Source organism: Cervus elaphus, unplaced genomic scaffold (genome assembly GCF_910594005.1).
Source record: "Cervus elaphus unplaced genomic scaffold, mCerEla1.1, whole genome shotgun sequence".
Classification (NCBI taxonomy): domain Eukaryota; kingdom Metazoa; phylum Chordata; class Mammalia; order Artiodactyla; family Cervidae; genus Cervus; species Cervus elaphus.
Genome location: NW_025316740.1, coordinates 24,263 through 37,784, shown reverse-complemented (window position 1 = coordinate 37,784; position 13,522 = coordinate 24,263). Strand labels below are relative to the sequence as shown.

General features: G+C 56.0%; 1 protein-coding gene across 1 annotated transcript in view; it reads left to right on the top strand.

The window, feature by feature from the left end:
- Positions 1-278: 278 nt before the first annotated feature.
- Positions 279-13,522, top strand: part of LOC122691331 (proto-oncogene tyrosine-protein kinase receptor Ret-like) — a gene marked incomplete at its 3' end in the record, with an annotated part of 37,501 nt that continues 24,257 nt past the window's right edge. Inside the window, exon 1 of the mRNA XM_043897941.1 lies at positions 279-469. Within this exon, the coding sequence (XP_043753876.1) occupies positions 400-469 (70 nt within the window). The remainder of the gene's footprint in view (positions 470-13,522) is intronic.

Sequence of the window (13,522 nt, the reverse complement as noted above, 5' to 3'; positions counted from 1 at the left end):
CGGCCTGCACCCCGCGTCCGGCTCTGGTCTCCATACCCTCGCTCCGGGGTAACCGCACCAGGGATCGCCTGGGGAGGTACCCGGCGCCCCGCCTTTACTTCCGCACCCTGGCCCCGCCCCCCCGCCACCCCGCCCCCCCCCCACGCCGCCCTCACTGCCCTGCCCCGCCCCTGCTCTCGCCTCGTGCGCAGCCCGCGCCCTCCCCTCCTCAGTCATGTGCTCCGAGCCCCGAGCACAGCTGCGGAGAGTGCCCTGGAGCCCGCGCCCCAACGCTCGGTGCCCGCAGTGTTCACTGCGTCCTCCGCTCCAGGACGGGCGGTGCTGAGCGCCGCACCCCGCTGCTGAGCCCCCCAGCCCAAGGAAGCGTCCCTCTCGCCGCAGCCGCAGCGTGCATCGGCGATGGCGAAGGCGACGGCCAGCGCCGTGGGGCTGCGGTTCCTGCTTCTGCTGCTGCCCCTGCTCGGCGAAGGTGAGTTCTGTCGGGGACTGGTGCCCGCGGCGGTCGGGGCGAAGTTGGAGCCGCGCGGTGGAGTGGACGCGTTCTAAAACTCCTTTCTGTTCGCGGCGGGCAGCGGGCCACGCAGTTACTGGCCGCTTGGGCTCCATTGGGAGTCGGGTGGTGTGGCGGGCAGCGCGCCTCGGGCCCCAGGCTGGGCGGGTCTCGGGCCGGAGCGGGACACGGGCCGGGCGCCTGTGCCCAGGGCCCGAGTCGCAGCCGCGCTTGCCTGCCTGGTCGCGCCTCGCGCCACAGCGGCGTCTGGGGCGAACCGAGCGGATCTTGTTGGTGTTTCGGTGCAGGTGGGGGACGACGGGTAAGGTAGCCCTGAAAAGCCTGCCACTGGGGCAGGAGGAGTTGTGTTTCTGTAAACGATTGCTCCATCTTGGTTTCCTTGTCACACTCCACGTCGATGCGTTTCTCCTCCGGCTCTGATATCCTCTCTGGGGTGAGACCGGAGGAGATCTGCTCTTTTTAAAACGGTTGCTTTTCCTTGTGAGTTTTTGCCACCCTACTTCTTAAAAATCCCCCAAGCCTGTGGTTTCTAGGGAGGCTGCCCTCGAGGGCCCGCTCGGGTTGGCCCAGCGCCGCCAGCCCTGGCTCCAGTCCCACCTGCGTCTTTAGAGTCTCCTGTTGCTGCCCCGCAGGGGTACCTGAAGGCGCGGCCTTTGGCACCATTTGATGGTTCGGGGCCAACATGCACCAAGTGCTTTTACCATCCTGGAGTGGAGTAGGGCTGTGTGTCGTCAGCATCGGTGCTGGGAGGATTCGAAGTGGCTTTGCAAAGGCTGGTCACTGCCCCCACCTCCAAAACTCTCGACAGATGAATGAATCCCAAGGCTGTGGAATCTGCTCCTTACCGCCCCGCCCCCCCCCCCCCCCCCGTGGCCACGAATTTTAGTTTCTCTAAAATTGTCCCCGATTTCTTTTTCTTAAATACTTATATGTATGTACTAAATTTCCCTCTGAGAGTAGCCCCCGCCACCCTTCCCCACCTTTCCCTTCAGCCTTTAGGAATACAAGAGGCAGTGAGTGGTTCCCTGCTTCTGGCCCTGGGTCCTGCACTGACGGTGGGTTCACAGGCCTGCCCAAGGTTTCATTTGTATGACTGGATCCCAAGCTCAAGAGTCAGATACTTAAACTAGGATGGGCCCCCAGCCCATCACAGGAAAGGCAGGGGAGAAATCCTTCCCATGCCCCCGGGAAGAATGGGGGAAGCATTGGGAGTCTGGGGTCAGGGTGCTGTGAGGCGGAAACAGAAGGTTGAAAACAGGGCAGAAGTAAACACAGACAAGGCGTTCAGAAGATCTCTTGTAACTCTGTGTTGCAACTTTGTAGTAATGGGCGGGTGATCAGGTGAGAGGCCGAAGCCAGGGTGGACTGGGCAGCCTCAGAACCTAGCAGAGGACTTCCCATGCCTCTCCTGTGCTTAGCCAAGGTGTCCAGCTGAGGCTAGGAGGACTGGACTGGGAGCGGGGCCACCAGCATGGACCTGTGACACTTGGTAGGAATGCAAGTGGCTTTTTCACAGCCTGGACTCAAGGAGTTGGGTGGTGGGAGAAAGGCCCTCCAATCCAGGGAAAGCAGGTCTCCTGCCCCACCCACTCTTCCAACAGGATGAGTAAGAAACTGATTGACGACACTGAGAGTGGAGAGGTGGCCCCGCGGTACTCAGGAGGAGACAGCTGGGCGTTTGGAGAGGCCTGCGGGCACACTACTCAGAGTGGCAGTTCTGGAGCCCTCTCGGTGTGGTGCTCCAGACTGCCGCAAGTGAGCGGGGGCCACTGCTCTGGGACTCGCCCAGGCTGGGAGTAGCCCGGCCTCGGGGCGCCCCCTTGTGGATGCAGCCCTTCAGTGGCCGTGCCTGTTACCTGGGGTATGGGCTGGGTCTCTAGGGGATGAAAGCCCTCCCTGCTGGCCTAGACCTACCTCCCCCAGACCGGAAGCTCTCTTCTGTGCTGGATGACTGATGAGAGGCTGGGTAGGGAGACAACCAGATGGAGCGGCAGTGGCCTGGACCCCAGTGTTAGGGAAGGAAAGCACTGCCTCAGGGCTGGCAGGGATGGGCTAGAGGGCTCAGGGGTGCTCAGACCAAGGTCATAGGACATCACCAGACCCCTAGTGTGTGCCCCTCTCCATGTGTACATACTGTCATTGTGTAAGAATGCACACGCCTTCAGAAAAAGGCGCCATCCCAGACACAGACTCCCAGAGTAGGGCAGTACTCCTCACCCACACTCTGGTATCTGTGTGAGGGCACACATGGGCACACACTCACATGCTCACACACACACACACACACACACACACTCACTCTCATGCTCACTCTTGGTGATCACCGAGACACCACTGCCCTTTCTCAAGGATATGTGATCATGAGGCCTGTGGACACACTCACACCCATGCTCGGCCCCTCACACTACACCCTTGTCTGGGAAACCCAGCCCCCCTCCCTGCTACTCCCACACATTGCGACCCCTGCGTGTATACACAGGGACACCTGCTCCTCCCTATTCACACTCAGGGGGCACAGCCTGCCCACCTGGGGCATCCTGGACCCATCTAGAAGTTGTTCTCAGAAGAGTGTGTGGCGTTTTACTGCTCCAGTGCAGGTACAGATGTCCCCGTGGCATGGATGAAGAGACTGATTCCCAGCTTCCAGGGCTCTCCCTGAATGTCTCAGGCTGACTGCTCACCCAGCACCTTCTCCCTGACCCCCTGCTCTTCCTCACGAGGCCTCGCACCTGCCATCTTCCTGGCCTGGCTTCTGGGGTCCCGTTTTGCTCAGCACCTCTGCCCACAAGGAGAGACCTGCCCCCTGTGCCTGCACGCCCCTGGGGCCTCTCACTCCCAGTATGGGCCATGACTTACAGCCTCTCTCCAGGCTGCGGGCCCTGCCCATCTGCAGTTGGACCACTTCTGCTGGACCAGCGGGTGCCAGTGCAGCCCCTCAGCCAGGAAGACTGCTCTGCTGACCTCTTTGTTTCTCTTTCTGCTCCTTCCCTCTCTGGCCAGGGACGAGTGGTGGTGTGCTTCACCAGGCTCACCTGGGTCCCCCTAAAGCCCTTCTGGCCTCTGGGAGCTGCCTGCGCCCCACACTGACTGTCCTGGGCCCTAGCAGAGTCCAGCCTTCTGAGGGAGCAAGGGGCTGGGTCAGCTGGTAGGCTCCTAAGAGTGGGGTCTGTGAGCAGAGAGCAAATGGGGAAGTTTATTGAGACCATTGCAAAATTGCCTTTATTCTGCAGAATTGCATTAAGGATGGCTAAGTAAATCACTGTTTCCTTGGTGGTGTGAAGAAAATGGGATTCTTTTACCTAATGGGGTGCTAATGGCCTTTTAGCCAGGGGAGGAGAAAACAAATTAAAAATTATGGGACCTGGAGTATGGGGTGCCAAGCGGAAGCGGGGTGGGGGGGCAGGAAACTGCTGCCTTGCCTGAGGGCTTCTCCCCCTGTGACCCAAAAGAGGTGTCCTCTGCCCATTGGTCTTAACTGGATAAGGTGATGCCAGCAACGGCCACCCCAGGGGGCCCACGGCATGCTGATCCTGTGCTCAGCACCGCCTGTCTGCTACTCACTTTATCCTCCCGAAACCCTGAGGGATGTGGCTTTGTATTCCCATTTCACAGGTAAGAAAACTGAGGCTCCCACAGCCCGTGTACCTGAGCCCGTGAAGAGGACTTCATGACTCTGTGGCCCTGGTCCTCTGGTTTTCAGCAAGCCCCTCCTCTGGGCCAGCGGTGGTGGGGGCCTGCAACAGGGCTCAGGAGGAGTCCGGGGGTGGGCGTGGGGAAGGTCGCCCTGAGTCTGCTCACCCACTGGTCACCCTCTGGTGGGGTGCTCCAGGGGCCCGAGGGACAGCCTGGCCTGGGTCTGGGACGGAAGTGTGCTGCCATGCTCCCCAACACCTGAGTCAGGAGCCCCCAGGACTCGGGCTGATTCTCAGCTGATGTCTGGGAGTCCTACAGGTCCAGGAACTGCCTCCAGGTGGGATCCTGTCATAACTGGCCCCAGGGGAGGGGGCGTGCTAGTGGTGTAGGCTGAGAGTGTGACCCTTGCACCCGCCTCTGCCTGGGGACCTAGAACCTGACAGAAGCCACTGTGCTGAGGAGTGGGGGGGGGCAGGGGCTGGGCTTCAGGGCACATGGGTGTGACTGTGTCTCCTTACCTGGATTCCAGGACATTCTGGGAGAAGAAAGTGCCCGCTGGGCTCCCCAGGAAAGAGGCAGAGCTGGAGAAGTGCCCCCCAACAACGGTATTGCTTCCTTCTATCCTGAAGAAGTGGCTAGTCTCCACTCTGGAGACCCACCCCCTTCCTGTGGATGTGGGGGAGGACACTTCCTCCTGTGGGGGTTGTGTTCAGGCTCCAGTCCCTCATCTTCTCCTCTTCATTTCTTTCTCTTCTTCCTCCTGATTTCTGCAATTGTTTTTCTGAGAGAGTGACTTAATAGTAACAATAACACTACTGGTGAGCAGCCCACATACACGCTCCGAGGGACCACCTGCCACCCAGGCAGCTTCTCCAGGACTAGGGGTGCACCCGGGGAGAATGCAGAAGGTGACTTTGACCTCAGAGCTGTCTCCATATAGGAGAAATGGGCAGTAAAGGAAGCGCCAAGCTGTCATTTATCTCAAATGTGTGTGTGTGATATCAAATGGAAGTGCGTGGCAGAAGGCAGGCTATGGGGCAGGGTGGAAGCGGGGATGGTGGGCTGCCAGGCAGGAAAGGGGCCCTTCTGGGCTTGGGCCACAGGGTGTGAAGGCGGTGGAGGACATCCCCCTCCCTCCCTCCCTCCCTCCTTCCTTCTCACTTGCTTCCCCTGGGTCTTCAAGGGCAGAGTGCTATGCTTATGGGTGGGCGTGCTTCAGCTCCTGGAAGGCTGGGGGGTTGGTGTGACTCAGAGAGATCACCCAGGGCCATGACCTGGGTGGTCTCAGAGGGGCCTGAAGGGGTATGAAGACTCAGGCCTCCAGAGCCCACACGGCTTTCCCTCCCTACCCCAGAGCAGCGGACTGGCAGCCCAGGTCACCCTCCCCGACCCCTGTGTTCCCATGCTCAAGGGAGGCTGTGGCTCCCAAGACAGAGCTCCGCCATACCTGAGAGGACCTGAGGGTATTGTCCTCTTTGGGCTGAAGCCCTGGGAGCCCCTGTGGACGGGGCCCACTTCCTGCCTGGCTTCACCTCCCAATCCTCCCACCATCCGCCTTCCCAAGCTCTGGACCAGACGAGACCTGGGCTTCCATCAAGCTCTGGCCTCACAGCTGGGTAATTGTGGGAGCCCCTGGCACCTGTCCCTGAGGCTGGAGCCTGAAAGCCAGTGGCCCTATCAGCTGTCCACTGCAAGACCCTGGGCAAGGTAGGGTGGGGCGAGAGAGAGCAGGGAGGTAGAACTGACGCCCCCTAGAAAGCGTGGTTGTGGGGGTGATGACGCCAGCAGGAGCTTGGGGAAGGCAGTTCAGGCACCACCAGGGCCCTCAAGGAGAGCAGGTGGCCAGCCCTGAGCAAACACCTCTGTTTGCTTTTGCCTGGTGAGCGGCTCCACAGAGTAAAGCAGCTAAGGCACCACTGTAGAAAGGTCACCTGTGCACCTGGACAGGTGTGTGCCCACCTGTTGGTCCGGCCGATGCAGGCTCTCCGTGACATCAAGGATACCTAGTGGGACTGGGGGCCTCTGTGGCGGGCAGGGCTCAGTTCTGGGACCCGACCCAGGTCCTGGGGGCCCCAGCCCACCGCCCCCAGATTCAGGTACTGGGACTTTACTTTATCCCCATCTTAAGCCTTCACTTTTCTGACCTGGGAGCTACTGTCTGGGTTCCACAGGGCCCTGGGCTCCAGAGAAGTATCTAAGGGGCAGGGTGGCTGGGAGAGAGAGGCAGAGCTCCAAGCTGTGTCCTGAGTACCAGCTCTGACTGCCCTGTGATTGAAGAAACGATTCTGCTTCTGAAACAATCAGAACCTCCCTGGTGAGACAATGGACATCAGAACTGGTTCTAGTCCCCCATTGCTGCCTATGGGATTGCCAGAAAACTCCAGTGGTTCTTGGTCTTAGCAAAAGGGGGAAAGAAAACATATAAGTCCTAAGCTTTAATTAACAAAAAAAGGAAAAGAAAAACTATAAGTTCCTAAGCTTTAACTAACAGCCTGGAAAATGCTTGGGAAGATATATGTTCTGTGTGCCAGAACCTGAGAGTGAGACAGGTGTGGGGGTGGGGGGCGATCTGGGGTGCACAGCGTGGTGGTGAGAGTCCGAGTGGAGGGAAGGAGTTTATGGAGTTTCTTAAGTTTTTCTGCCCCTGAAACAGTCAAAGACACAGATACGGTGAAACAGCGAAAGACCCAGAAGCTGGGGGGCTGGTTCAGAGTGTGCTTTCTCCTTCCCTCCTCCCCTATCCTGCCCTTCCAGCATTGCCCGTGGCGCATCTGCTGCTCTTTTTTTTTTCTTTCTGGGAAGGAGAAAGGATGGAATCAGGGCTCCATTCCGCCACCTCTTGGCCATGACATGGGTGCAAGGTGACCGTGTACTCTGTGCTGTGAGCACATGCTTTGTCACTGGGTTGAGCCTCCTCATCAGATTGGCACCTGCAGGGGATCTTTACAGGAGATCACACATGTGCCTCCACAGAGCCTTGAGAAGTCTCCCCTGGGACCCTCTTGAATCTTCTTCTGCAGCCTCCTATCCCCTGTACCTATGTGAGCAGGAAAGACTGTGAACTTGGGGGTGACAGGAACCCCCAGTCTCAACGTCTCAACACTGTTCATTTGTCTCCTGATCCCCGCTCCCTGCCCTTGGCAGCCACTCCACACCTGACTGTGTGCACAAGAGGGGCCCAGAGCTCTGAGGAGCCGGGTTTGTAGGGCCCTGGGCTCTTTGCCCATTTCCACAGGCTGGAACCCCATCACAGGGTCCTTTTCTCTGTGAGAGAAGCCGGTGTGCAGAGGAGAGCATGGTGGTTTGGTGGGATGCACACTGGGGCACCTGTGCAGGCTCCTGGGGTCCGCTCTGGACTTGTGCCCTTGCATCTTCCAGGGTGGTCTCTCCTGCGGAGATGGGGGGAAGAACAGGGTGGTAAACAATTAAAATTCACTTCTTTTGAGGTATGAAATTAACAACACAAAATTAGAGTGAACAGTTGAGTGGGATTTAGCACATTCACAGCATTGCATATTCATCACCCCTGTGTAATTCCAGAACATTATTGTTAATCCCCCAAAGGAAACCCCATACCCATTAGGCAGTGCGCCTAGTCCCCCCACACTAGCCCCTGGTAACTGCCACTCTGCACCTGTCTCTATGGACTTGTCTATTTTGGATATTTAGAGTAAATTGACCTTTCATTTGTATCCAGCTCCTTTTACTTGGTTGGAGGTATATCCGTGTTGTAGCATGTATTGGTATTTCATTCCTTTTTAAGGGTGAGTAATATTACATTGCATGTATTGGGTTGGCCAGGAAGTTTGTTTGGGTTTATGAACTTTCGGGCCAATGCAACATGTATCACATTTATTTATTCATTCATGTCGGGGGGACATTTGGGTTGTTTACATCTTTTGACTTTTGTGAATAATGCTGCTGTGGATATTTTTGTGTGAGTATCTGTTTGAATCCCTGTTTTCAGTTCTCTTAGGTATTTACTTTGGAGTAGAATTGCTGGGTCGTATGTTAATTTCAACTTCTCTGTTTTGAGGAACTGCCAAGCTATTTTCTGATAACAACTGAAACATTGTACAATTTTACCAGCTGTGTGTGAGAGTTCTAGTTTTACCACATCCTCACCGACAGGTTACTTTCTATTTATATTTTTAAATTGTATCCATCTTCTTGGATACAAACAGTGTCCTCATCTATGGTTTTGATTTGCTTTTTCTTAATTATCAGTGATGCTGAGAATCTTTTCTAGTGCTTCTGGGCCATTTGTATCTTTTTTGGAGAAGCAACTATTTTGCCCCTGTTTTAATTGGGTGGACCTTCTTTTGTTGTTGAGTTTACTTTGCTTTATCAAATTTCCACCAGGTGTTGCCAAGAAGCAGTTTTTGGCCAGAAACATTTCAGTGTCCGAACCCCAGGTCCCTTTTGAAGAGGACATGGCTTCATCCAGTGTCCTTCTGTGGGGTTGAGTCATTGTGACCCCACTGGGACCCTAAGGATAGTCTCAGAAGACACCCTAAAGCCACATTGAGCTCAAATGTCCCAGAAGCAATGGTGTCCCTTCTTGTAAGTGAGATGCCAGTGCCCAAGGACCATTCTGTAGAAGATCTGGGGCTGGGGAGGAAGATGCAAAGTTCTGGGGACCAGTGACCTACTCAGCCCGCTTGACAAGGCAGGACTGAGCAATAGAAGAACCCAGGGCTGCCCTGTCTTTGGTTCAGTTCAGTTCAGTCGCTCAGTCATGTCCGACTCTTTGTGACCCCATGAATCGCAGCACACCAGGCCTCCCTGTCCATCACCAACTCCCGGAGTTTACTCAAACTCATGCCCATCTTGTCAGTGATGCCATCCAGACATCTCATCCTCTGTCATCCCCTTCTCCTCCTGACCCCAATCTCTCCCAGCATCAGGGTCTTTTCCAACGAGTCAACTCTTCGCCTCAATCCAGACTCTAAAAATAACCAGGCAGATCTGGCGTAAGTTGATTACCGTAATTGCAGCTGTGTGATGTCGTACTGCCAGTTCCTTGAAGCTGTTTTCCTGGGACAGCAGAATGTACCAAAGCAGTGTGCCCCACCCCTCGCACCCAGAAGCTGCATGAGTGCTGGGACCCTGCTCAGGGTGGGAAGATCTTGACTGGGGGGTTATCAGGAAGCCTTTGTGGGCCCAGGGAGGTCTCATTCAGGAGTCAGGGAGAAGGCGGCTCCTTGCCAGGCTGTCCTGTGGATGCTTCTGGGACTTTGTATGCTTCCCTTTTTCTTCCTCTTCCCACACAGTATCTTGGAGATTTTTGCTCTTTATTCAGACTCCTGGTTATTTATTGCAGGTTGACAAGTGCTTGGTTTGGAAATGAAGGGTAAGGCTGGAAAGGAGGAAGCAGGTTGGAGACATGGTCTTCCTGACCTTCCAGAGTCAGTCAGCATCCTCTCTCCCTGCCTCTGGGACCTTCCTGGTTTTCCAGGAGGTCCTGGCTGGGGGAGCTCTGAGCTCTGTAGTAGAACTGGGTGTAAGGGAGAACTAGTGTGTAAAGACACCACACCAGTATGAGGCAAAAACACACATCCTCCCAGCAGCCTGGGTCACCCTTGTACCAGAACTCGTCTGCTGGTGGTCAGCCCCTGCGTGATCCCTTCACAGCCCGAGGCTGGGGCCGCAGCTGTGACCCAGCAGACACTGACCAGGACCCCAGTGCATTCCCTCTCGCCTGTCCCTCTGCCCTCCTCTTTCCTGGGACCATCCTGCATCACTGCATCTGATTTGCCTCAGTGGCAGACCTGGGTCCAGTGTCCTCTCCTTGACTTTGTGATGAAGGTCAAAAGAGCACAGGGACCATACCCAGGTTAGACTGAGCTCCTCCAATGGGAAGGCTTGCCCTTGGCAATTTCCACTCCCCCACCCCCCGCAAGACTCTCAAGGGAGGTGCCAAGAGACCCCGAGACTCCAAGGCTTCCTCCTTGGGAAGCTGCCCCTGGGACTCTGGACACTGGGCTGAATGAATTCAGTCAGTCTCACTCCAATGGTCAGAATGTTAGTCTGCTTTTATTTTTTCATTTGTTTTGTTCGTTGAATAAATGCTGCTGACGACAAGCTCTCTTTAATAAACCACATGTTCTTTGCAAAAAAAAAAAAAAAAGAGAGGGAGAAAAGAGGAGAAGTGGCTCTGGCTCCCACCAGTAGGCGCTTGGTCCCAGCAGTCCTTCCAGGGAGGGTCCCTGTCCCTGTTCACAGCTGGGAACAGACGCAGGGAGGCTGAGCACTGAGCGGGCCATGCAGCAAGACAGAGAAGGAGCGTGGCCGGGGCCTGGCTCTGCACTTGTCTCTCTGCTTTCACGAGTCATGCTTAAATCTCTCCTTTGTATCTAGACTCACTTCTGAAGGTGAAATGTGTGTGTGTACGTGCATGCATGTGCACGTGTGCACGCACACATGCTCAGTTGTATCCTACTCTTTGCAACCACAGGGACTCTAGCCCTCCAGGCTCCTCTGTCCATGGGATTCTCCAGGCAAGAGTACTGGCGTGGGTTGCCACTTCCTCCTCCAGGGGATCTTCCCGACCCAGGTATCGAATAGTAGGATCTAACAGCGGCAAAGAAAAGGACCCCTCAAGGCTCAGTCCTGTGTCCAGGGGGCATGGGCACATCAGGCCCCTAGCATCCCCAGGTACCTGCACACTCAGCAGCCTTGACCATGTCCATCCCTGTTGGACAGCGCTGGCTGAGCAAACTCCCCCCTGGTCACGTCTTCCTGGGCTTTTGCTCTGTTTCAGTGAGATATGAAAGAGCAAATTTCCACGAGGAGACTTTTAAGGGCACCTGCATTTTTGAGGAGGCTGAAGAAGACTATGGAGGATTATTTAGGTTGCATTTTCCACCTGGTCAGCAAGCAGGTGGATGGGTGGCCTGGAGTCCCAGGTCATGGTGCCCTGGCTTTTCCACATGTGTGTGCACAGCCGTCACCGAGCAGAGGAGCCTGGTGGCCACGCATACCTAAGAGTAGAACCCTTAAGTCCTGGCTCACTCACTCTGTACAGCCTTGGGCAAGGTAGCCTCTCTCTGCCTTGGTTTCCTTGCTCTAAGACAGGAACCAGAAGTTGTCCTTACCTCTGGCAGTTGTCCTGTCCATTAGTAGGGTGATGCACGTGAAGCATTTGGAACAAAGCTTCTCAGGAAGAATGCATTTACTTGCCAAAAAGTTAGTTTGGGTTTTTTTGTAATATCGTGCTTTAAAAACTCAAACGACCTTTTTGGCCAACCCAATAAAGAAGTCTCACTCGTGCTTAGTCAAATCCAACTCTTTGCAACGCCATAGACTGTAGCCCATCAGGCTCCTCTGTCCATGGGATTCTCCAGGCAAGAATACTGGAGTGGGTTGCCATTTCCTCCTCCAGGGGATCTTCCCGAGCCAAGGATCGAACCTGTGTCTCCTGCATCGCAGGCAGATTCTTTACCTGATGAACCTTTGGGGAAGCCCTTGCTGGTTAATGGTAAACCTGGGCTGGGCGAAACCGGTGCTGGGGGGAGGGGCAGAAAGGGGCAGGACCATGGCTGTTCAAGGAGGTCCAACGAGGTGACAGATTTGTTGAGATCTGAGTCATAGTGCCCTGCTGGGTGTGAGGGGGACAGTTGCTGGGCAGCAGCACCAGAGTCAAAGCCTGGGATGTCCTGACCGGTCGCCAGGGCTGACCTGACCAGGCCGGGGCTGACACACCTGCCGTTGGCTGGGGCCACAGAGCGCAGGAACCCCAGAGCCAAGGGAGCCTGGTGACCTGCAGAACAGTCATCATCAGGCCACTTGGGTGGCCAGTCTTTTTCCAGTCAGGCTTTGCCCTGGGTAAAGAAATTAATTGTAACCTAATTGGCAGTTTCCTTTGCATAGAAGCCAGAAGGAACTGCTAGTGAGGCTGGTGATTAACTCAGCAGCAGCTGGGAAATCACATTTGGGCATGAGTGTCCATCATCTGAGCGAGGCTGTTGCAGCTGGTCTGGGCGGGTGGGGACGTGGGTGGTGGCCACGGGTGCCTGCTGGGTGCAGCCTGGCCCTCAGGCCTCTGGGAGCAGAAGGTTGGGGCCTGGGCACAAGGGAGGAATTTGGGCTGCTGGCTCCATGCAGCTGGGCTGCAGATCTCGTCTGCACACCTCACTACCCCAAACTTCAGCCACACCCTGACCCCTTCCTGCCCATCAGCAGAGGACTACGTAGATGGCACGGCAGAGGAGGGGGTTGTCAGGAGACCTAGGCCTGGTTACAGTTCCATTCTGAGAGCAAGAAGTGAATTCTCCTTCTCAGAATTGGGAAACAGGCGGGGAGACTGAGGTCTACAGTAAGAGCTCGGGTAAGGTGGGCAAGTCAGAGCTTTTCACGTGTGGAGGAAGGTACCTGTACGTACAGGTCTGTGGTGCCTCTGAGGCAAGGCCTGGTCCTCAGGTCTCTCCTCCTCTCTCCAGGCCACCAGCCACCCTGTCCAGGCAGGGCCCACACAGACAGGTGTGTGGGGAGACACAGTACCCCTGCATGTGATCGCCTGCCCTGCCCACTGTGGACCACACGATGAGGCTCAGTCTGAAGGGATGATGGAGGGAAGGTCTGCAGAGCTGGGCTATGTGTGAAGCCCCTGACCAGACAGGCAGGCAGGTGCCTGGGCTCGGCGCTAGACAGAATCCTCAGGAGCATGGAGAGCCCCGGGCATCCAGGGTGTGCCAGGGTGGCTGCTCACTCCTCCTTGTGTGCCAGGCCTTTGTGCCAGCTGGCCTTTGTTGTGTGCCCAGTCCGGGCCAGGAAGGCCACTCAGCCTTGTGGCCACAGTGGCACACAGGCTGTCCACTGAGGGCTCCTGGCTGCATTTGGGAAGAGGGAATTTAAGACTGGAATTGAGGCTGCTCTCATGGTGACTAGTGTCCTCACTGGGCACCAAGTAAAGTAGCTAGCCCTGGCTTGTATTCACCACCCATGTATGCACTTAGCTGTCCAGCTTTGGGTACACCTGCACAGGCCAGAGTTTTCTTGATGATTTTGTAGAGAGGCTTCAGTTCCCAGCATGAGGACTGGGGCAAGCTGTCATATTCCCTGCAAGGAGGCACTGGCTTGTGACATCTAAGCTGAGCCCAGGACCCGTGAACAGAGGTGGCTGGCTCTCAAAGGGCCACCCAGGCCTTCCCTTCTCGCCTGCTCTGTGCCAGGCATCAGGCAAGGTTCTGGGAATGCAGCAGTGAACAGGACAGGCCCGGGCTGGCTTTGTGGGTCTTTCCAGTCCAGCTTTCTTCCCACATCTTATGTGGGTCAAACCTGGCAAAGCTGCTTCATTTGGAAGCCTCTGGATGCCTAGCAGAGTGATGATGGTGGCGATGGTTGGAGGGTGGAGTGATGGTGGGTGGTGATGGTGTA